At 41.1% G+C, this 25,619-nt stretch overlaps 1 protein-coding gene across 6 annotated transcripts in view; it reads left to right on the forward strand.

The window, feature by feature from the left end:
* Nucleotides 1–234: 234 nt before the first annotated feature.
* Nucleotides 235–25,619, forward strand: part of GLRA3 (glycine receptor alpha 3) — a 71,764-nt gene continuing 46,379 nt past the window's right edge. Inside the window, exons 1-3 of one of the 6 annotated variants that reach the window (XM_081875390.1) lie at nt 17,558–17,626; nt 19,513–19,676; nt 23,014–23,141. In XM_081875390.1, the coding sequence (XP_081731516.1) occupies nt 23,057–23,141 (85 nt within the window). In that variant the 5' untranslated portion in view covers nt 17,558–17,626; nt 19,513–19,676; nt 23,014–23,056. Of the gene's footprint in view, nt 945–16,490; nt 16,523–17,557; nt 17,627–19,512; nt 19,677–23,013; nt 23,142–25,619 lie in introns of those variants that run through there. The other 5 variants (XM_081875393.1, XM_081875392.1, XM_081875388.1 and 2 more) reach the window with 5 other exon arrangements.

Genomic DNA, 25,619 nt, shown 5'->3' on the forward strand with positions numbered 1-25,619 from the left:
AGCGTGGGTTGTCAGCACCCGGGGCAAGGCAAGTAATTTGCGCCCCCTAACCTGTGGATTTGCGCCCCCTAACCCGTGGATTTGCGCCCCCTAACCTGTGGATTTGCCCTAACCCCAGATGTTGCGCCCGGTGCGGCCGGCCCCCCCTGCACCCCCCACGCTACGCCACTGCTCCTCCTTGAGGCGGTTGGGAATCCTTTCCTCCGTCCTTCTCCACAGCATCCTTGCCTAGAGGATCCCTCGTCAATCCCCGTGCTCCTGTGCAAACGCGCTCCCACCGAGCGCCCCTTTCTGCGTCTTCGCGAGGCAGCTCTGCCTATCTGCTCCGTCGTCCTGGGAGCTCCCCTGACTGGCTGAGGAAAGTCCACTGCTTTGATTCCGTCTCCGCCCCCTCCCCCTCCCCTCTCCTCCCCTCCCGAGCCCTGGCATTCCCAGTGTTCAGGAATGTGGCGAGCTGGCTTCTGGCCGGAAAAAGAAGGACCGGAGGAAGCGAAGGCGGAAAGTAGGTCTTCCCTGCCGCTGCTTCGCTTCTCCCGATGCCTCTGCTCGACTGCCTGGTCTTTCCCCCTGGGATCAGCCTCTCTCTTTAAATGCACAGCGCAACCCTTGGCGAGCTGGTTGCCAACAACAACCACCCCAAAATGCCCGAAGTCCCAGGCGCTGGAGAATAGACGACCCGGGGCAGAGCCGTCCTCGCGCGATTGGATTTACAGGTGCTGGAGGGTGCCGGGGAGCTCTCCAAGGTGCTGAACACTCGGCAGCCTCTCCAAGAGCTCTCAGGCTGAACTCTCCCTTCCTCCGCTTTCCCTCCTGGATTCCCTCATGACTCGGACACGTTCGCTTGGGAGGAGGTTGTGAATTCCTCACCATATCATGGCCCGGATTAGATACCTGCGTGCAGCTGTCTCGGGATTCTATCTGTGGGAAGCTGCGGTGCTGCTCAGGTGAGTCTCCGCTAGATCTCCCAGATGTGCCTTACTTGGTGTGATTGAGCGGCAGAGGCAACGGGACTCATGGACGGAGCTGTGGAAAATGCCTCTTCCACTCGTAATGCCCCCACAGACGTCGACTAGCAAGCGAGATTTATGTGGACATTCTGATACTGTTGTGCAATAGTCTCTTGCATCCCATGCCATTGTTGTTTTGTACTCCTGTGCCTGACGTTTAAATTTCGCCTCCCCCTCCCCAAGTTTGGTTCTCCTGGAGTTCTGTAGCCTGTTTTGTCCGCTATTATGTTACGAAGCACAGAATATTACTGAGCAATATTTGAATTGTACAGTGTTTATTCAGAACTGGAAATCTCTCTGTTATTCTTTCATACTGAAATAAATATATGACAACTAACCCCTAAGAGCCAATCCCAGGTCCCAGTAGCTGCCAGCTTCACAAAGAAAAGAAAGAATTTGATATTGGATTGTTTTCCCCAAACTACACTGTGTACTCTCTGTGCCAGATATTCAAATGTGTATTTTAGTGGGTTGCTCCACTCTCACTTGGGATATTTCACACAGAACCCTAAAAATAATGATATAGCCCATTCCACAGTTCAGTTTACATGTTTGAATTTAAGCCAGTTTAGTTTTATTTAAAAAAATGCATCAAAATTGGCTTAAATGTAATAATTTTAACTTATTTAAAATCCAACTCAAGTACCTAACCATAAAAACTAGAAATAAGTGACGACGTAAAGGAGTATCCAAGCTATATATATAAAACCCTTCATGATAAAAATAAAATTCACAACAGTGATATCCAGCTATTGTGAAGAAAAGCATGCCAAAATAACAGAAATATTAGGCAATTCATGTTTTTATCTGAAGAACTTTTCATACAGCATACATGACAAACATGCACGAGATGTTGAAATATTATGCACATATTCATATTCAAATACAGAAACATGCAGGAAGAAAACTGTTGTGTAAGTGAAATTCCTTTTCACATACAAATATTCATGAGCTGCACTACAAAAACATGGAGGGACCACTGAAATTAGCAAGTATCACCTGAAGCTTCTGCATGTTTGTCTGCATGTTCTTAAGCTGCTAATTTGCATTATGAAATGCAAAACTAATTTCTTTAGGTTGTGCCTTAATGTCATGATGGTTTTAACATTAATGGAAGGGAATGGTATGAAGTAGATCTGGTGATTATTTTATGGCATGGCTGGTAAGATAAATCTTGTTTTTTTTTAAGGGCTCATGTACAAAACAAGTAACTGAGCCTCCATTCTCAACTTGGTGAAAGGGTATTACAAAGGGCTCTTTAAACCATTTTTATTCAGTGGTACTATGCTAGGTGCATTTCTGAGAAGCAGAAGTCAACAGGGCAATTATACTTGAAGCCTTGCACCCCCAACTCATTTCAAGTTCATATTGACTCCAGAGGTTATTGGGTTATATCTTCAGTTGAACACCAGCCAGGATGGACTCATTTAATTTCACTTTCGCAGACTGGTAAAATGATCAAGCTCTGGTTAAAAGATAATAGCTATGATGGTACTAGGAAGGGTGAGAGGGTCAAAGGGAGGAACTCCTAATCAGGTTGTTATGGAGAAAGTGCACAACATTGTGAGGACATGCAGAGCTAGAGGGGGAAATGAAATGAAATGAGCCCTCACTGGATATGCCATTGGCATGTTATTTACAAGCTACATATTTTAGCTTTAGCTGTTAATTTTATTTTACTAAAGCAGATGTGCTTTTTAATGTATGACAAAAACTATTTGGAAAAGCAAGAAATGTATATAAATCTCTTGAAATAAAAAGTGCACACGCTTAAAATCCACTTACTTCAATGGGACGTAGGTGCACCTGGTTTTTCTTAGAGTGAGAGAATTCCTGGTATACTATTAAAAAGTGAGGTATTAGTCTATATGCTAATAGTAATCTGAGTCTTCCCATGTTTGTGCTTATGTGAACCACTGATGCACAAGACGGAATACTTGCAGACACAGCAGAACCCAGAGATACACACAGGCAGGACTTTTTTCAGGGGGAACTCACAGGAACTCAGTCCTGGCATTTCTCTGGTGGGTTCCAGCACCTCTCTGGTGGGCGCCATTGCCATTCTAAGAGAATGAGAGAGGTTCCGGGATTGACAATATTTAATTTTGTAGGGGATAGAATGTTGAATGGATGAGAGGGGGATAAGCATACAACTGTGGGGAGAGGGGACAGAGTGGGATGCCTGGAATAGAAGAAGATATTTGTATTTGTCTACCTATTTGAGCAAGTGAGTTCTTCGATAACACTGAGAAGTTACTTAATGCCTCAGGTACTGGAGACAGTTGATGTAGGCATCAACTGAAAAATTAAGAATGTAATGGGACTGAGATCATGTCCAGCTTGCTCCCCCGTAGAAAAATAACCCTCAACCCAGCCCAAGGAAAACCCCAAAATGGAGAGGGGCATACCATCTCAATGACAATTGAGCATGCTCAGTGGGCATGGAATGTTAACTGCTTGTTGGAAGGGAAAAGAACAACTGGGGAGAGGGAGATGTTATGGCTTGAATCTAGAACAGAAACACTCCTCACCTGCTTTGTTGCCATGTGCCCCACTTGTTTGGAGAGTAGAGGCAGTAGTCTCAAAATTAGTCAAATGTGCCTAACATCACCCCATTTCATGTCCAATACGTAGGGACCAGCAGACCTGTATATGCTGAAGATCAGTAGATAATACCTCTGATCTTTTTGTGGAAAATGTATTTCTAATTTTGGATAAAATTTCGCAAATGTGCCAGAACTTAAAGGTAATATACTTTAATTTTTTTCAAAAAAAGCCAACAATAATGAGAAGAGTACATTTTGCTTTTTTTATATATAGATGCCACAATGCTTCAGCCCCCTATCTGAGTGAGAGAGAAATAATCTCAGACAATAGTTGAGAGGTAATGACGCATATAAAAGTGTTTGTGACAAGTGAGAGTGACCTCTAGTTGGAGGGATCTGTTCTTGAGTCACAACAGGGAAATGGAGCGAGTGGGTGTGTTGAGCAATAACGTAGGAGCATAGAATATAAGAGCTATCATCCTATAATTTAAAGTTAGAACTAATTTTCACTTGGAGGTGTATGTTCTCATCCAACCATTCTTACAAGAAATTCACAAGAATATGTATTATGTGAAAAATCTCCAGAAACAGACCTTTTTTTGCTGCAGTATTCTGTGTGGTGAAATAGTCTTTAAGCATCCCTGTGTGAAATATAAGACTACTGTTTACCAAACCATACAAAGATTGAGTTATATTCTCACTGCTTTGGATTCACTATGTGTTCATCCTACGATAATTAAAGGTTTTATAGAACAAAATAAAAGACAGAGAACAGACATGGGATGAGATGAGATGGGAAGGGAAGGAGTTTGTGCAGTTTTTAAGACTACAACGCCCAGAGTGAAGTGAGACTGGGTGAAATTATGTGGATCTGATGGGTGCTGAAAAGACTGTAGCCACTTCAAGGCCACTGAAAAACAAGAGAGCAGTATCTGTATGCCCAGGGGTCCCCAAGGTTTGCAGAACTACCAAAAATATTGGGGGGGGGGGACTAAACAGCCAAATGAGGACTGTGAATGCTCGGTAGTAATATAATGCTAAATGTTGGAACAGGGAATGGAATGGAGTAGCCTAGAAGACCACGTGGTTGGCTAGCTGAACTCATGGACTGGAGCACTCCACACTGCAAGATTTTATAAACATTGTATAAATATGTACTTGTATAAACATAATTAGAAATAGTTACTATAAGAAGCATGGCAACATGTCCAGGATAGTGCTTTATGTTCCTTTTTCCCATGAGTGAGAATACTGAGCAATAAAAAAGCACTGATATTGATTCCAAAGTATCACATTTAGATTATATAATGAAATAGGGAACAGGGGAGCTTGCACACACAAACACACACACACACACACACACACACACACACACACACACATATCTCAACCAGTCTTTGCCATCCTATTACCCTCCAGATGTTTTGGGCTACAGCTCCCATTATACCTGACCATTGGCTATGATAGCCAACACTGATGGGAGTTGTAATCCAAAACATCTGAAGAGCATCAGGTTGGCGAAGGCTGCCTCAAACTGGGAAGACATTAAGGTAGGTCATACATAGTTCATGCTCGGAAGGTTACTATTTCAGGCATAGGAACCAAATCTCAAAATGAATGCATACTGGGCTCCAAACTACATCAGTAATAGGAAACCTGAAGCCTTCCAGATGTAGTTGAACTGGGGTAGGCTGGCTGGGGCTGGTTAGAAGGTCTCAGGTTCCCTATTGTTGCTCTAGGATAAGTTTCCCAAACTTGGGTCTCCAGTTGTATTGGGACAGCAATTCCCATCATCCTTACCTAGCAGGACCAGTGGCCAGGGATGATGGGAGTTGTAGTCCAACAACAACTGGAGACCCAAGTTTGGGAAACCTTACTCTAGAATAAACAGTTTATTGTGACTCTGTGGGGCATATCTTTGCATCTATAATTTTCTTTGTTATTTCTTTTGAATTCTGAAACATATACAGTGGTACCTCGGGTTACATACGCTTCAGGTTACATATGCTTCAGGTTACAGACTCCGCTAACCCAGAAATAGTCTTCAGGTTAAGAACTTTGCTTCAGGATGAGAACAGAAATCGTGCTCCGGCGGAGCGGTGGCAGCAGGAGGCCACCATTAGCTAAAGTGGTGCTTCAGGTTAAGAACAGTTTCAGGTTAAGAACGGACCTCCGGAACGAATTAAGTACTTAACACGAGGTACCAGTGTATAGAACTTTAATAAACATATACTAAGTAGGCAGGAATTAGGTATGTTCTAAATGGGCCTGCATTGCACCTGAAGGACCAGGTGAATATCAGGGGTGGGGACCTTGGTAATATGGCACCCTGTGTGAGGCTAAAATTTGGGCCAAAGCCGCCTTTCCAAAGGGGATGCTGGGCTTTGGGAAGGAGGCACGAGGCTCTGGCCCTCCTGACTTCTTTCCAAATCCGGGCAAGCACTAGCTACACATTGGGAAGGAGGCCAGAAGACACCTCTTTGGCCCCTGCACCCTGTGTTGGGGAACCAGTCGCAATGTCCTAAATCTGCATTTGTGCATAATCTAGAGGTGATTCTACCTCATTGCTAGAAGTGCAAGGGTCAGAGGACCTGTTTTCAGCTATGGCTCAATAGATATAGCCAGGCGACAGTAATCCATGTTCTACTTAGTAAACTCGCATCTAGACTGCTACAATGTGCTGTATGTCAGCTGCCCTTGAATACTATATGAAGATTGCTGCTAGTGCAAAAAACAGATACCAGGATCTTGATGGACCTGATAGATGTAACGCCATGTAACACCAGTCTGAAAAGACATGTCCTGGATGCCTATTTTCTACCAAGCCTGATTCAAGTTTTTTGTTTTGATATACAAATTCCTGAGCAGTTTAGGTCTTGGTTACCTGAAGGACTCCTTCTCTTTTAGTCCTGCCCACGACTTGAGATCTGTTCATGATATGAGGTCCTTTTGGAAATGCCATCTCTTAGGGAAACCCAGGAATCTATAGCCCAGCATACAGCTTTCTCAGATTGTGGAATATGTTACACCTAGAGGTCTGGCTGGTGACATCATTGTCCATTGTTAGGTGGAAGGTTAAAAGAAAAAAATCTCTTTTGTTATACCTTTGACTGATACACCTGCACTGTTTTGCTTTTGCTTTTTGCTTTTTTGGTGATAGCACTTAACAGTACAGAATACTATTACTTCTATTTTTGCTGCATAGAGCACCCACAACACTTTTATTGATATATGAACACTGTTTTTTAATTGTTGTCCCCCCCCCCCCGAAAACAGCTTTGCATGTCTGGCTTGTGTATTATTATGTTTACAGATAGTTGGAGGATGGTTGTGGTTGTTTTATGGTTTTATTATTGTTCTTGTTCTAATGTTTTGACCCATTCTAAGGTCTTCAAAGAACGAGATATAGATTTGAATTAATTCAAGCCATTTCTATGGCCTTCAAACTTTGCAGATGCATTTAAAGTAGGTTTTCAGCCAGAAATAAAAAGTTAATTCCAAAAGTTCAATATAGGGGAGGGATGTGCCATCAGATACTTCCCCTTAATAGTGTTAATGCTTTTGTTGGGGGGGAAATCTGAAAACTGGAAAAAATATTGTCCTGTTTTCATATTATTTGGCCATGTTTTTTACAGGAAAAACATGATATAGGCCATTATTCTTTTAGTTCATTGTTTAGTATTTCCTATATAGCTGTCTGCTACTGCCACTACTTTGCTATTAAGAAAGCTAAGGATTGGTACAATTAATCTGTCACGAATCTTTATGCTTGTTTTCACATTCTATTCATTTTCTTTATATATATATATTACGTGGCAATCTTTTTAAAAAAATTGATTTATTTATTTTTTGAAAATAATATTTATTAGTTTTCCAACAATTTAAACACTACAAACAACAAAGATAAAAAAACATAACACAAACACATTAAACAAAACAAAAAAAAACAGTTTAAAACACATCAAACAATTTCAATCTCTTATCTTTCATTCACTTATTTCAATGACCTCTTCACACCTCCCTTTTTGTATTCCACTTCTGTTAATTGTTTCAGCAATTCCTTTTCATCTTCCTCTGTTTTCTATCCTATAATTATCTTAACACATTCTAACCTTATTTTTTCCTTTAATACTCTATTAATCTGTTTATATTTGATTCCTTATAACATTTCTACTGAAGCCATATAACTTCATTCTAACATTTTTCTAACATTCATTAATTTTACAGTATTTCTGTAAATAGTCTTTAAACTTTTTCCAGTCTTCTTCCACCAACTCTTCTCCCTGGTCTCGGATTCTGCCAGTCATTTCCGCCAGTTCCATCACATTCTATTCATTTTCTTCACAAATTTTGGTCAGGGCTTCAAATTCTTTGTCAGCTAAGGTTTCCTTATACGTTTCACAAATTGGTCTAACAATATCTCATATCAAAAGAAAATGTAGTAGGATTGTTCTGCTTTTGGAAAACCAGTATTTTGTTATCTCCTTTGATTTTTCCGCTTTCACACTCTGATGAGTAGCTGCAGAAGTGCACACAGAGGCTTGTTAGGACATAGCTTCAGAGGCATTCTGTGTGAAGCAATTCTGGCCTACTATGCTGCCTATCCGTTTAAATCCCATTAGCATGGCTTACCCTGATACAACTGGCATGTAGAATTGCATAGAGCCAGGAAACCAGGCAAGGCCTTTGTTATGGTGCATCACAGATGTGTCATCTCCTGTACTACCTTATCCCACCATCTTTTCTCCAATGCCCATGCAAACAGTCGATTGCTACGCTTGTACAACTGTTAGGTATATGTCTGTTACATTGGTTGTGTTGTTGCGCTAGCAAGGGGGGTGGGAATTCTGATGGCCACAAAGGTAGCAACCTACAAAGCATTCAAAAAGGAATTAAAATGGTTCCCCTCATCTTGCTCCTGCCTACGCTTCATTTAGAAGCAAAGTACAGGCTTCTAAATGGTTTTGTGAATAAATGTTTTGTTTTGTTTTAAAAAAAATATTCTATTGAATTTTGAATGTCCAGTACAGAAAGGTTTAAACCTGATAATAAAATTACTAAATGTGACCAAAGCTGCAGATTTCAGATGACTTCATCTCAGCCAAGACAGTGAAAATGACTCTCTTCTTGAAGTCGTGGGAGCAATGGGACTGCCATGCCTAAACTAGAAATTGAACGGCTCCATGCGGACTTTGACACATTACAGAGTGGCTATGTGATTGCTCTATGGTACATAAGACCTTGTTGATTGTCTACATTCCACATTCTGCACACATGGACTCAACGCACATTATTGGCTTGCCGATAGGAAAGTCCAAGTGAGACAGTTCATCTTTCAGATGAAGGAAAAGCCAAGGCTGGAAACTATCATGGGACTTGGCAGTTTATAAGACAACCAAATTAAAATGATGCTTTGATTTCTATTTACATTTCACACCTCATGCTGTGCTAAACTCATTTTCCTATTATTAACCATTCTTAATATGCTCCAAGCTAACTGACTTGCTCTACAAATAGAGGTGAGTCACTCTGGAAGTAATATTTACAGATAGGTAGCCGTGTTGGTCTGCCATAGTCAAAACAAAACAAATTCCTTCCAGTAGCACCTTAAAGACCAACTAAGTCAGTTCTTGGTATGAGCTTTCGTGTGCATGCACACTTCTTCAGATACACAGTAATATTGGAAGTAATATTGTTATTCTTTACAACACATGTCACTAGAATTCCAAACCACAAACCAGTTAAGTAAAGAAAAATACAAAAGTTAGTATCAGTTTTGATCCCTTCAGCTTTAGATATTAAGGACTTTAGATATTGATGACTCTATACTACATGGACTTGTGCATGGAAAAGCAATCAAAGAATGTGCAAACTCCTCCAAAATAATACTAATTTCCCTATGGGAAAGTGAAATTATGAAGCAAGGCGTGAAGAGGCAGTAAACTGTGCCGTACTAGATGCTGCTGCTTACTTTTAAAGCCCCACATCAGGGGTGTGCAAGCTCTGGCCTGAAGGTCTGATTAGGCTCACCAGGCCTTCCCATGTGTCCACAAGGCCATTTCAACCAAGCCAACTCAGTCAAAATGAGGGTTGCAAGCGCTGCTGTCCAACTGATTGGAGGTGGGGCTTCCATGGGGCTTTCCAAGACCATGGGTAATGCCTTTGCCCTCACAATTTGATTTCAAAACAAAACAAATTCCTTCCAGTAGCACCTTAAAGACCAACTAAGTCAGTTCTTGGTATGAGCTTTCGTGTGCATGCACACTTCTTCAGATACACTGAAACAGTGTATCTGTTTCAGTGTATCTGAAGAAGTGTGCATGCACACGAAAGCTCATACCAAGAACTGACTTAGTTGGTCTTTAAGGTGCTACTGGAAGGAATTTGTTTTGTTTTGACTATGGCAGACCAACACGGCTACCTATCTGTAATTTGATTTCAAACCATGCAAGCAAAAAAAAGGGTCACCTGCACACTTGTCTAACTCGCCCAGTTGTCAGACTTGCACACCTGTCCAACTTGGCATATGGGTGGTGAGAGAGATAATGATCTGGAATGATCCGGCCTTCCATCCAGATGCAGTTTCTCACCCTTGTCATAAATACCTGAAAAGGGCTCCTCACTATTACCAGCCTGTCCATGCTTTAGAAGCAGCAAAGGGGACTCTTTCTTGAATTCCGCTGTCAAGAGAGGCTCATTTCATTGTGGCACCCCATTTATGGAATGCTCTCCCACTTTAATACATAAAGATATATCTATTTTAGCCTTCACCTCTGTCAATCCTTTTAAAATTGTCTTCTTTTACTGGTGTTTTAAGAAGTGGGCTTTGGTTTTACTGGTGTCTTTTATAGGTTTAGTTTTTTTATATTGTTCCCCACTCTGGTTCTTGTACTGATGAAAGGCAACATAAATCTTTTTAACAGATAGATTGAGAACATTTACTAATATACACAATGTACAAAGAATCAAGTACATACTATTAGCTAAGTCAATATGATTAATAATTATTGGTAAGAGGGTTACATGATGTGCATGTCTGATAATTGTATGGTTGGCCCACAATTCAGATTATGAGTAATTAAATGTACCGTATGTTTCCATGTACAGTGGTACCTCGGGTTAAGTACTTAATTCGTTCCAGAGGTCCATTCTTAACCTGAAACTGTTCTTAACCTGAAGCACCACTTTAGCTAATGGGGCCTCCTGCTGCCGCTGCACTGCCAGAGTACGATTTCTGTTCTTATCCTGAAGCAAAGTTCTTTACCCGAGATACTATTTCTGGGTTAGCGGAGTCTGTAACCTGAAGCGTATTTAACCCAAGGTACCACTGTATAAGACAACGTTATTTGCTTTTTAAAAATAAATATATTTCAGATAAATATTTTAAGGGCAATGTAAGTTTAACAGTTAATGTGCAAAATAACTGGCCAATTTGCAGTTTCACTAGGTCTTATAGAGACTATGCCTATTAAAGATTATGCGTAATGACAGAAGAATGTGCAATATTAGGGCAATATATGCATGCTCTCAGGAGCCTGTTGGAGCCAGGGTTGGCTGCCCTCCCCTCAGGGAAAAGTCTTTGCAAAGTATTTACTGCTGGGTGGTAGAATTCTGCAAGGGCACTCTTGTCAAAGCTTGGCAAGTGGGGGGGGGGGAGAGTTCCAGAAAGCTTTGGTGCTGTAGATCAGCAACAAAGCAGAGCTTCTCCACCAGTGGTTGAAGCAGTGGGGTAGGGTAGAAAATGCTACCTCTTGCATCTCAGCAACTTGAGGCAGCTGCTTCACCCCACCTCAGCCAGCTCTGGCTAAAGATTATTTATTTTGACCTGGAAATCTTCACAATTCCCTCTTCATAGACAAATTATTTGCACATTTTCTATGAGGCCTGGTAAAGGTGCACAATGGCCAGTTGTTATGCGCATTAACTGCCCAATTTATATTCCCCCTAACACATATATGCGCTAACTTAACAGAGAAAATAAGTGTTAGCTCCTGTATTAATGCAAGTTTCCAAATAGTAATGATTGCTGGTTTTACTGGGCTAAACCTCTCCTTGAACAGTGAAGTAAAGATATTATAACATTCATTCCTCACTAATTCCACCATCCATTGGAGCGCTATTTATCTTTCTATTGAATTGTCTTCTAACATTATTGAGTTTGGTGGGCCTCCAATGTATTCAAGACAGAGTTTAATTTAAAACTGTTATGCCCCACATTTCAGTTATCGATAACTGAAATACATCATCACTTCTCTAAGTCACTTACAAAGTAATAAAGTAAGAGTTTAAAAACTCAACAGTCATTTAAGTGTCATAAGGAATAATAAGTCAGCCATATTTTCAGAAAGCTACTAAATAGCCATGGGTCATAATAAATGAAGTGTACCAGTATTAGAAAGTCTTCCAATAACAGAAGGCATCACTGCTGCCTCATTATAATTTTAAGGTTAATCTTATTCTGATGCAGTTACAGATAGGTAGCTGTGTTGGTCTGCCATGGTCAAAACAAAATAAAAAAATTCCTTCCAGTAGCACCTTAAAGACTTCAGAACTTGTTCTGAAGAAGTGTGCATGCACACGAAAGCTCATACCTAGAACTAACTCAGTTGGTCTTTAAGGTGCTACTGGAAGGAATTTTTTTATCTTATTCTGATGGTAAGTCAATTGGTTCCAAAGGGTTGAGATCTCTATGGACAAGAAATTTTATCTCCAGCATAGGTGGGATATGAAAAGAGCTCCTTCACTAGATCTTTATGGGTGGGTGGGTGGGTGGGTGGGTGGGTGGATGGATGGGATTTTACGGAAGGAGATATTCTTAAGATACACAAGGGCTCTTTAATGGTAAGAATCAGCTCCTTCAATTTCATTCTTAAGTTGAGGTTACAGATAGGTAGCCATGTTGGTCTGCCATAGTCAAAACAAAACAAATTCCTTCCAGTAGCACCTTAAAGACCAACTAAGTCAGTTCTTGGTATGAGCTTTCGTGTGCATGCACACTTCTTCAGATACACAAGGTAACAGATACAGATATGTGTATCTGAAGAAGTGTGCATGCACACGAAAGCTCATACCAAGAACTGACTTAGTTGGTCTTTAAGGTGCTACTGGAAGGAATTTGTTTTATTCTTAAGTTGACCTAGCCAGTGCAGGGGTTGCAAAAATAATTATTCATCCATCTTGTTTTTTGTTAGAAGATCCAATATCCCCTGCATTTTTCATCTGTTCTGCAAGAGTAGCTCTATGAAAAAATGTGTTGTAACATTTGCAAAGGCTATTTGGCCACAACTCATCACAGCATTAGGATGCATTGATGGGGCTCTTGATAGGTCTAGCAAGTGCCCCAGCTTTTCCCCATTGATTCTGGAACATGATACTCATCATCACCTGATTCTGTTTTGCATAGAATGTGGTAGCATGTCAGAAATCAGAGCAAATGTGCACAAATTGGCCAGGGAGAGGTCAATTTTAAGTCAATCCAGAAAGATGAGATGCTGTTGACAGACTGAACCATTTGTGTGCTGATCACAAATTGATCATGTAGCTTTCTCCTCACAAATGATTTCTTCTTCTTCTTCTTCTTCTTCTTCTTCTTCTTCTTCTTCTTCTTCTTCTTTGGTGATCACTCGTAGCCAAGTTAGATTGTCATCCATGAACATGGTCTTAACAGTGAGTCCGTAAGTGACTGTGGAGGCCAATCCTGGATCCACACATCCTTCCACATTGGAGACATACGTTTCAGGGTGGGAGTTGATCATGGTGAGGGTTTGCCAAACGTGCCTTTGCACGTTTCTCTCTTTCGTCCTGAGTTTGAGCGTCTTCTAAGTCCATGACACCTTTGGTAAATGATTACAAGATGCCAGCAACCTTCTCCAAACTCAGCCTCCGTTGAGAATTTTGGAGACTGCAAAAGTTCTCCTGAATGGAGAAATAATCTTTTTCAAGCCCTTCAATTCTTCTCCAGCTCAGACTAAAATCTGAGTCCAAAAGAGTGGTCAACATCCTTCCTGCCAGCACCTCTCAAACAAACTCCCATTCTCCTTTACTAAACTTGTGGCAACAGGAGCAACAGCAGGACATGAGGGTAGGGGAGATAGTCTCCTCCCTGCTTCTGTGCTTTGGCATGCTGTGGTTGAAGAGCACTGTGGCCCTTGAAACTTAATAGTCTTCACATTGCAGTAGCCACTGGGTAAATTACCAGTCCAAAGGGCCACCTAGACTTTCTTCCTGGCATGCTGTTCCACAGCACACCTTAGTGGTGAAGAGAGAGAGGAGAAAGGAGAAGACCTCCATCCCTTCATTGTCTCCATGTGCTACTGTTGTTTATGTCAGTGCTTCACTGGAAAATGAAGAGAAAGGGGGATTGTGTTTGGGGGCTGTGAGGGAAGCTGTTTGAGTGATTGGTAGGTCTGGCAAAAATGGGATGGGATGATTATCTAAGCTTTGGATTGTCTCAGAGTTCTTGCTGATTTTTTTCTTTAATAACTTGTATCACTTCTAAATTAATCCAAAACTGGGGAGAGCTTGCCCATCTCTACAATGAAAAAAGGAAGCATATATAATTTCTGCTTTTTCCTACACACACATACACAAGCAAAATGAAAGGGTTTTCATTCCCATGGCTTCAAATTTTCTAGAAGTTTTACATCTCTCATCTGGAGGCTATTGATCTAAACCATCCTGTTTCACTTTGAGGAATAAATTAAAACAAAAGAAGAAAATATATATTGCAGCTTGCATTGAGAGCCTTGTAATTTGCCTTTTGCAGTATTTCAGTTTTACAGTTCACTCAGATGAGAATAGATTTTGATAAATAACATGGAATAGTTGTAGCTCTGTGCAGCATGATTTATTGATGATATCTCCCACCCACCCTTTCTTGGTCAGGAACACTTTATGTCGACGGAGCCTTTGGGATTCCTCTCCTCTTCAAAATATGAATAATGTTATAATGTTTAACCAAACAGTATCATCCTGTTTAATTATTCAGAGGAGTTTAATTTTCTAGCATTTGGAATCAACGTGCTATTATGAAATAGCAATGCATTTGTAAAGAAAAAATCAATAGCCTTGGTTTTAATATAGCCTAAGCTTTTAAAACCAGCATTTTAAATTTTATTTTATTTTATTTTATTTTATTTTATTTTATTTTATTTTATTTTATTTTATTTTATTTTATTTTATTTTATTTTGTTTTATTTTGTTTTATTTATTTTATTTTATTTTATTTTATTTTATTTTATTTTATTTTATTTTATTTTATTTTATTTTATTTTATTTTATTTTATTTTATTTTACAAGCTCTACTTACTGCTTTTTACTAAGTTTAAATCCCATGGGATCCCCCTGCCTTCCATTATGGTACTAAGAACATCCAGTATGACCTATAGCAGGAGTGGGGAAATCTCTTTCTATGGCCCCAGAGAACTCCCCAGATGTGATAGGCCTCCAGTGCCCACCAATTCTTTAAGAAGGTCCTGATCTGCACCACCAAGCATCAGCCAGGTGATGGCTTCTGACAAGACCATATTTGAATATTGCCCAGGGGTTGCAGCTGTGGGGAAAGGAGTATGGTTGGGCACCTTCATTCATCTCTTTGATGGGAGGGACCCAGCTGCAGTGTCTCCTTCTCACCTTCATTGGCATATTGCTGAAATCCAAGAAGTTAGAAAATGTTATTGTCCACATCTCTGACATGGAAGAGGAACTAAAATGTTTCCCATCCATTCATATAAACAATGTAGCTCTCCAAAGCCAAGTTAGTGAAAATTCTCTTGGTGACCTCCATCCAGTTTCTAGTTTACCTTCTCTTAAGACCAGCCGTTGCCAACCAACTGCTCTCTAGATGCATTGGACTGCCAACCCAACAGAGGCATGAGAGTGATGGCTGGAGCTGGTAGGCATTTGTAGTCTAGAGGGAACCAAGCTGGTGAAGGCTGGTCTAAACACCTGAAGTCCGAGTGTTGTGTTGTTTTTAAAGCTGCTAATAAAGATATGCAGAACATGGGGAGAATAATTCCATGCCTTCTGCATATATAAAACTTGCATTATTACTAATGGAAGCTGTAACTGCAATGGTAATAAAGAAATGTGACTTTATATTGTGCACCCACTCATTAAAGAGTCTTGTTTTGCAAAGGCAGCATGTGATATAACTGGGCAATTCTTCACAGAAACTATCTGTGAGCAAAATATGTCTCATTAGTTTCTTGTTAAGGTTCCCTGCATGAGTTTGTTTTTCTGTCAAATATATAAATACATAGCCGCTAACTGTGTTTCTACTTACTCCTTCACTTGCCGATGTTACAGTAACTAGAAGTGACCTACAGTGGAGCTAGGCTAGGCTAGCAAATCTACCATCTAGGCTAAACATACAGAACTTAGTCATTGTGACACTGGACTAAAAACCTGAAAAGCTGGGGGTTGTTATTTGTTGTTGTTGTTTGTTTGTTTGTTTTGTTTGCATTTTTCTATGTCAGGAACAGGCAGGAATCTGAAGGTTGTGCAGAGGAGGCAGAGGGGCAGGAGAATGATCCAGAGAAATGGGCCAGTGATTTGAGTGGTTTTGTTCCACCTGTGAAGAAGGGAGAAAAGACTCAGAGGTGGGGGAAGAGTTGCAGGAAGGCGCAGAGGTGGAAGAGACAGTCCCAAAGAGAGTTGGGCTGTTAGAATCTCCTCCATCACCTCCCCTACTGTCTCCAAGGACAAGGAAGGGCTTAAAGTTTCAGGAGCAGCTGGAGATGCAGTGCAGGAGAAGTTGCTGGTTGCTTGTTGTGGCATTTGCCTGTTCTTTTGGAAATGTCAGTACAGGGGGAGAGAAAGGGTTAATAGGTAGACCAATAGAAAAGCCAGAGGCAGAGCCTACCTGTTTTTAAAAAGACTTAACCAGAGGTTAGACAGATGGGAAAAAGCAGTAGGGGAAAAGCAGTTGGGAGTTAAAGCAGTTGGAAGACAGATGGAAATAGAGAGACAGTTAGTGCAGTTGGTTCTTGTGTGAGGGGCGGTAGAAGAGTTAGAGACAGGATAAAATAAGACTAAGAGGGTAAAGGGTAACAGCATTTCGAATGCATTTAAAGTTTATTTGTGTTTGCAATAAACTACAGTCTTCATTGTTAACTTGAGAACTCGACTGAGACTGAGTGATTTACCGGGGAGAACCTGGTTGGTGGCAGCGGATTAGTGGTGTATGGGTCAATAGTCCTGAAACAACTGGGGACTCCATACGAATGCCACACTTGTGCACACCATGTCAGAGGAGGGGTTTAAATGTGCTGAAGGGGGCATGGCATGCTGTTGCTCCAACTATTGGGTAGGAGCACAGGTCTGAAGAGGGACATGCCTAGCAAGCTCTTTAGCAGGAGTGGTGCATGTAATTCTTGTGCCTTCGGAGCTGATGTAATTTAGTCCTTTGCCAATAAAGAACTAAACTTCTAGTTGTGTGTCGTCCTTGTGGGGGCTGGATGGGGCCTCTGGACAATGTACTATATGTTTGGAATGTTGCTTGTGTATTTGGGGTGTATGGGGTGTTCGGGGAGGGGTAGTACCTTTGGTGGGTGACATATCACACTCCTTCTGGGATAGTTTGTCCACCTTTGGTCCCCACCCTGCACTCAGCTCTCACCCATGGCTCCTAGAAGCTGTTGGTGTGTGATAGCAGCCACACCCTGGGAATGGCTTCGACTGGCCAGCTAAACCAGGTGAGGGTATCTGGTGGGTCTCAGCAACACCCCAAACTCATAACAACACAATACTAAGATTTTACTTGGTAAGGAAGCACTTATGGTGACTTTACTGCTTTATTGCTTCCAGTCTCTAGAGGTGGGAGAAGAAACTAGTACCCAAGCTGGTTTGTTTTTCTTCCGCTCTTGAAAATATTCTGCAAATATTTTTTTAATAATGCACAATACATATACAGGTGGCAATATTCTTGGCAGTTCTTTGTCAGCAGCAGACTTTGATATTATTTAGGGTGTGTCTGTTTGGAAGGACAGTTTCTTAACATGTGGCTGTCATTTTTTCCTAACTGCTATTCAAGAATGATGTCCTCTCCAGCTGTGGTCAGACCAGTATAGTATGGTATGTTCTTCAGATGTAGTATACATGTTTGATATTCAATATGCATGCCCACACAAGACTGATACTTTGTCAGATGTAGATATAAACTGATATCAGTTTTTCCTTCAGTGCACTGCTTATAAAACTTTGATGTTGTTAATGCCCATCTACTGTAAGTACTTGCCTATTTGCCTGTGCTTGAATGTGTTTTTTCCATGAATTCCCTTATCACACTCCACTGAAAAGTGTTTTTCAGCTTTTAGCAAGCATTCAAGCTGAAGCTTTGCTCTTTCATTAGTCAGACCAGAAATATGGGTGTTTAGGTCCAAGGTGGGCTCCTTCACAGCATCTCAGAATGTTGTAAATGATTCCTTGATGTTAGAGAAAGTTGGGTGGCCATCTCTCAGGCATGTATTGTGTTCAGTGCAGCTGTCAGGGTTATCTTGTGCCCTAGGCAAGGCTAGGCACTTGCATCCTACCTAAAAAGAATTCTATCTTCAATTTTCAAAAACAGATACCTTGCGGGGGGGGGGGGGGAATGAAAAGCAGAAAACTTGAAACTGCTAAATTTCATTTAAATTGCAATAATAAGTAACACAACAATCTTTTATTATCTTTCTCAAATGCAGAAGATGTTTTAGCACACAAATCTTTTTGAATAATCTTGTCTCTAAAAAGTTTCAATTTTAGGCACATCAAAATATCACTTTGCATGCCTTTTCCTTTGCTGATTTGGCCACCAGTTCCTTCAGGTCAAGGGCTGATGCTTGAGCATGTTCAAATGATATAATTGACAAACCAAGTAGTCTCTTTTGAAACATTGTTGAGCATATGGAAGTTCTTATAAGTTTGCACTTTCAGAAACTGCAGTTACCACATGCCACTGATACTGGAAGTGTTTAGAAGGACCCTTAGAGCAACAGAAACATTAGGTACATTATCCAGGAATTTTTGTTATCATATGAAGAGAAATACTCCTTGTGGTGGCATAAACTTTGGAAGTCCTTGAGCTATAGCTGTATGTTCACAGCACAGATCTTCAGCATCAACATATTTGTTTCCATTGTGCATTAAGGTCCTTTCCGACTGTATGTCAGCCTATATAGTTCGGTTGGTTAGAGCATGGTGCTGATAATGCCAAGGTTGCAAGTTTGACCCCTGTATGGAAGAGCTTCATATTCCTGCACTGCTGGGGGTTGGACTAGATGATCCTCAGGGTCCCTTCCAACTCTATGATTCTTGGTATCATTTGGTTTTGCACTCAAGCAACAGCATTGTGTCAGTGACTTAGGCCTAGAAGGGACATGTTGTTTTCAGTTCAGTGCCAGGACTCAAGTCATGTACTACAGATATGAAGAATCAAGAATGCCTGAGTTTGTGCAGAGTATAGGTTGGTTTTTATTTTATTTTTCCACCACACCTAATTCTTAGTGTTGAGGCTCGGGAGCAGGTGAAGCAACAGCAGAGACTGAGTAAAGAAACATTTTTTATTAATCAGGCATGACTCCTGGTAACTGGAGTAATATTGTGATGAGTACTGAGTGATGTATTGAGGAGGTCAAGCACTTGTAAAAAATAGTATGAAGCCAAACATTACATTTCTTTCCCCTTCAGGGGTGTTTGGGTTCTTTTCAGCACAGACTGCTGTAATAATTCTTTGTATTTATTGACTAGATTCTTTTTAGGGGACCTACAATTCTATTCAAAATAAAAATAAACTAACATTGTAGTTGAAATAGGTTATACCGGGACTGTGATCTTCTCTGTATGTGAACATCCTTTAGAATGTCACAGAGAGTTCAGAACGCACAAGAAGAGCAAGATATTAAAAATGACACTTTTCATGCTGGGCCAAGATGACAATTTTGCCTGGGAGAGAGTTGCTTTTAGTTGTAATTCTACTGCAGAGGCTTCTTTTAAAGGAAGATGAACTTTGTGCACAATGAGTTATCGGGAACAATCTGGTGCCATATGACCTTCTGGGGTGAAGAGTTTACTTCAGGGGAGATATTGTTTTATCCAGATTATGGGGTGCATAACAACACCTCAAGCACTATGCTGGCAGTTTTAGGTAAGCTGTCTTTCTGTAGAACATACCATAATAAATCTAAGTTAGCCATGTCCATTAACTTCAATTGATCTAATCTGGACAAGAACTGAATGCCACCCACACATTTTATCTCACTTTCAATTTTCCTTCAGCACCTTCTCTTGCATTTTTGCCTCAGAAGAAGGAGACTTTCCTCTACCCTCCAAATTCTTTTGATTTCTAGCCATTTTTACTCAGCATACAAAAAGATTATGATGCTGGCATTAGTCCAAGCAAAAGGGGGGTGGAATAGCAAAGGGCAGGGTAGGCTGTGGCACCAAGGTCACTAGTGGGTCATGTGCCCCACTGTTTTAGAAGCACAGCTGTAGGGTCATTCAAATGGATTTAGAAGAAAATGTATCCCCCCCCCCCGAAATGTGTGACACAGGTAAAATGTAGAAGAGATTCTTATTTTATTATTTTTATTTATTTAATATACGGCCTTTCATCAGAAGATCTCAGGGCGGTTCACAGAATAAAATACAGGGTAAAACACGAGTAAATAATTAAACCAAAACAACAAAACAATAACGCCCCCCCCTTCCCACAGACACACTTAAAAGGCTGTAGAGTATTAATCAGTCCAAGGCCTGGTTGAAGAGTAGTCACTGGAGGATTAATACTTGTTTTACTCTTGTAGTGTCATTGCTGCCACCGTGCCAAATTGTTGTGATGCAAAGCCTCTTAGGGAGCTGTGTGTGATATGATTTAAGCTGTAGTGTGTAAGCAGCAAAAGTCACATGATGCAGGGGTACTTTATGTGTTTTTCCTGTGGGCCGAGCTTTCATATGGAGTCACCTACTTCACCGTTTGTATGAAATGGATTTGTGTTGCTCTGGGTAATGGCTGAGACAAACCGTTGAAGTAGATTCAGAAGGAAGCATGTCGAAGGATGATCCAAGTTAAAAAGACAAGAATGAAAGATAATGGGTGGCATCTTGTTCTGAAACTCTAATGCTTTCCCCCTGACATTAAGAGGTGTCCTTGACATTGGGTGGCAGTACATGGAACACTTTTAATCTGTGATACAGCAGTAGCTCTGTGCAAATGGTTGATCCAACATGCGTAAAAGGGATTGGGATTTGATCGCTTTACCCAATTTCTCTCTGCCACACCCTCAAAGTCTATGACTGGCCGTCAAATTTGCATAGGCACCTTCACTCATAAAACCCAACAGGGGTGGCTCTTGCTGCAACATCCAGACACTTAATTATTGGAACCTGCTTGCATTCAGCTGCATGTTCAGACTCTGAGGCTGCAATCTATGCCCATTTAAATGGATGTAAACCCAGCAGAAAACTGTGAATATATGCACATGGCTGTGCTACCAAGTCCATTCCTATACAGTCGTATCTTGCTTCTCAAACAGAATGCATTCTGGGTGTCCATTCGACTCCCAAAACCATTCAAAAACCAAGGCGCGGCTTCCAATTGGCTGCAGGGGTGTCCTGCAGCCAATCGGAAGCAGTGGAAGCCATGCCAGGCTTCCAAAAATCATTCAAAAACCAGAACACTCACTTATGGGTTTTGATCATTTGGCAGCTGATTTGTTTGGGAGCCAAAGTATTTGGGATCCAAGGTATGACTGTATGTTATTTATACAACACAGCATAAGTACAGAGGATTAGGTCATCGGTGGGTGACTGGGGAAATCTTTGTATGCATTACCAGTCAGTCTTGTAATTTATTCTTGTGTAATGCTGTAATGGTGGCTATACAGTGGTGCCTTGGGTTTCAAACACCTCGGGTTACAAACACTTCGGGTTACAGACTCCGCTAACCCGGAAGTAGTACCTCAGGTTAAGAACTTTACCTCAGGATGAGTACAGAAATGGTGTGGCAGTGGCGTGGTGGCAGCAGGAGGCCCCATTAGCTAAAGTGGTACCTCAGGTTAAGAACAGTTACAGGTTAAGAACGGACATCCGGAATGAATTAAGTTCGTAACCAGAAGTACCACTGTATGCTACTTCCAGAATCAACAGAGGCAGTGCTCTGAACACTAACCACTGGAGAACAGCAGAGAGAGAGGGTGGTTACCCTCAAATTCAGCTTGTGGTCTTCCTGTGGACATCCAGTAAGCTATGGTGGCAAACAGAATGTGCTGTCTCTTACCCCTGCTGTTTCCCTCAGTAAGTTGGAGGGTAACTATTTGCTGTGGGTTGGGGAATGCTGCCCTAACTGTGTAGGTTCCCCACACAAAGAGGAGCTCTGGGAAATCAGGATTATATGTGGTGCAGGAAGCCCCCATGAATAGGAAAAGGCCACAGTTTGTAGCAGGTGAAGGAGGGGCCAAAGCTTAAGGTATTCACTTCTACTCCCATGTTCTACTATCGTGAGTCCAAGTGGAGCAGCTGTTGGTGTTCAATGAGGAAGATGAGGAGCAGAGCATGGAAGGCACCACAGGTGGGGAGCAGGCTGAGAGGGAGGATGTGGCCTCCTGTGCATTTAGATGTGGGGGGAAATGTAGGCAGTCCCATTAGCTGCCTATCCTGCTCTAGCCATGGAGCAGCAAGATTCCCTTGCAATGGATGAGGGTTTTAACCTGCCAGGAGGGGAGTCTGGGCAGCTGGAGTGGTACCTCAGCTTGTGGGACTGACCTCCATCCCATCACTGAAAACTCAGGGCTGCCTCTGCTGTTGGTAACAGATACATGCTCTTCATAGAAGCTTGTGCCTCCAAGTGTGTCAGTCTCACAGGGAGAGCACGCCACAGCTGAACTCAAAATCTGACAGGGAGGTGTGACCATTTGTTGGGACATCTTTTCAGCTTTCATCTAGTTTTAGATCCCTGATGATCTTAAATTCTCTAGCTGTGCTTTTGGCAATCTGTACCCATAGCCTGACCTGTGTCATTGTAAGCCATAAATAAAGCTTTCCTCCTTACTTGCATGTAAGAACCTCTGTTGTAGCATTTGGGCCACTTACTCATGAGTTGAACTCCTGAATAGGGTTTATTTCCCATGGAAATATATTTCACAATGGGAGTCATTCACTTCTTGGGCATCCCAGATGAAATTTATTAAAAGAGCTTTGGTACAACTTTTTTCCACTAAGCCACAACTTTGGTTTCCACTGATATTTGTTTAGGATGGCAACCTTCAAAATACTGTATATTCATTTTCTCATTTGGTGTTATTCTGTTAAAATATGTTTGGTTAATTTAGGGTAAGGGGAAAATATGGAAAGTAGTACCAATGAAATTCTCAATTTAGTTTTCAACAATTATCATTTAAGCTCATTCTTACAAAGACATCATTTTTGAATCTCAAAAATGTTGGATGCTTAAGCTGATTAAAAGTGTGGATTTTGCTTGCTTTTAGTTTGGTGGCCACGAAGGAAACAGACAGTGCAAGATCACGCAGCATGCCAATGTCTCCATCAGATTTCCTGGATAAATTAATGGGTAGGATGTCTGGCTACGATGCAAGAATAAGACCAAACTTCAAAGGTAATGTCATCTCCCAGGTGTCCATTTGGGTTACTATGTTGCTTGAATTGTTTTAGAAGCAAGAAAAATGTTTGGCTTATAATTGATAATACGGTTTCAATCATTGACACTTCAGCAATCTTCTCTTTTTTAAAACAACAACTACATGTTCTTCTGCTGGTTCAAACTTCTAGAGATGTTACAGTGCTAAATTTCAGTTGGAATGGAGAATTCCTGCAACATTTTTGGATGACGGAATATAAATTACAAAATGTAGTTAAGGTTATGTTAGAAACATTAAAGGATACTGCAGCTATTCAGTGCCAAACAGTTCTGTAATGTGCCTGTTATGAAGTGTCAAACTGGATGTGACAGTCTTGTCAACAAAAGGGAAGAACGCAGAACTAGTTTGCCAACCTTCTGACTTTGCCCCAGCTAGTCCTCCCTGTTATCCAGCAGAAAGTCCCCAAAACATCACACAAGCGGGTAGCTATAACAGGTAGCACAGCGATAAAACAGTTGGTTATCAGTAGGCATGGGGTGAAAAAATGCACCCTATTGCAATTAAACATCCACATGCCCACATAGTTTAAAAGCAACCACAGAAATTGCATGACATTTATGTAAATATACAAAGGTGCAAGTATTTCTAGAACTGGCTAGAAATAATAATAAAAAATAGACAGATATGAGATTCCTTAGGCCAGTGGTACTCTGCTATGCTCCCTTGAAAAGATGGACTGTTATGGGTAGTGCTGAGAACTTACATTATTCAATTTTTCTGTTTGTTTCAAGCCATCAGGTGCTAGAGATTTGGTCAGAACTAAAACTTAGATGCCGCAATGCTGTCAGGGCCCCACAGGTGTTGTGGGCAAACTAAAACACTGGGTCAGGGTAAGAATAGAGAGCAATGCCCACCATTCCTAAAGGAGGGAGAAGACCACATGGGTTTCAGATGGCTCAGCCATAGCTGATCCTGGCTCTACCCTTGTATTGGAATCTTATTCAATAGTGTATGAATAAGTCAATTGTGTGGGTCTTTCAAACACAATAATCACCTAATTGGGAAAGGCACACCCAGTTTGTCCTGCCCACGATTCCAGTATTCGTGTCCAGTATCCGTGTGCATACCATCCCTGTGGAGGACGGCATCATGCAATTATATGTGGGAGGAAAATATGAAACCCTTTGACCCATGTGTATGGATTGGCTGGGTGCCTGGATTCAAAATGCAGGAGAGAGCCTTCAGTGGCAGAGTTTAAACTCAGAATAATGTGGGAATGTAGGTTGCTAGACCATTTTATCCCATTTGCTTGCATACGGTGCTCCCCCCTTTCTAGATATTCTCTTTCACACAAAATGGTTTCCATCGGGAGGTTTATTTAAATCATTCCCCATGGTGACTTGGACCACATAGTAAGCTATCAGTGTTCTCAGTGTCCTCGAAACCTTAAACCCAAACATGTGCAGAGGAGCAGCCTGAATTCCTTCATCTGCATAGCAACTCAGCGAACCACTTCACACAAACAGCTTCCTAGCCATAGGGAACCATTTAATTCTGCCTCCATGGGCAGCTGTTCCATATGTGCTGAGCCTTGTGTGCTTGGGTTTTTTGCTTGGTGAGAGAAAAAAGAAGGTTGCTATATAAGTGAACTTGCACAGTTACATAAGATATGCACTTCTAATATTACTTTCCTGATGTTGTGGCGGTATCATCTTCCTAATTACTCTCTCTCCCCCACTGCCACTGCTTTGCAGCCGAAGCTGTTCTCGTTTACTTACCATAGTTATTCCCATTAGCACATAAACTTCAAGTTCAATCTACCTTAGCTACGCTGCACAGAAGATGACTTCAGGCAAATAATAGGAGGCAATCCAATCTCTTTCCACTTTTTATTGGAATCTTTTAAAGATCTCCAGGGGAAAGCATCAGTAGAAAGCTGAAGGCATGGAGGGTCATTTGGAGATTGGATAGTTGAGCTTATTATAGACGCCAGGAGGTCATGCCAACTGTGGAATAGGGCAGATGTTGAGCACGTAGTGAATTCTTCTGCAACATGTTTTCCAAATATCAAAAGCCTTATTTTGTAATTGCTGGAATACAGAAGGGACACAAGTCTAATTTGGCATTTTTCTCTTTCTTAAAAGCGTACTTTGCAAAAAAAATAAATCTGAACTATTATGTGGTAGTTAGTTTTAATGTTTTTAAGTCCTGTCCTGCCACAGAGTGGCTTAATAGAAACATAAAACTGAAACAATCATGCTATAAAAATATCAATAAAATCACAAGATTGCAATTAAAATACTAAAGCACTAAGTAATATCTGTAAAATCATAGCCCAGAAACAATACAATTCATGTTCCAAAAGCAAAGATAAACAGGGACATCTTGAGATGCCATTTAAAGATGTCAGTTGCGGGAATACCTGCAACGAGAGGTTCAGACTTATTGTTCAGATAAGCATCCTCTTTGCTGAGTTTTTGGTTTGTGTGTGTTTC

This window comes from Podarcis erhardii (assembly GCF_964252035.2).
Source record: "Podarcis erhardii genome assembly, chromosome: 9".
NCBI lineage: Eukaryota > Metazoa > Chordata > Lepidosauria > Squamata > Lacertidae > Podarcis > Podarcis erhardii.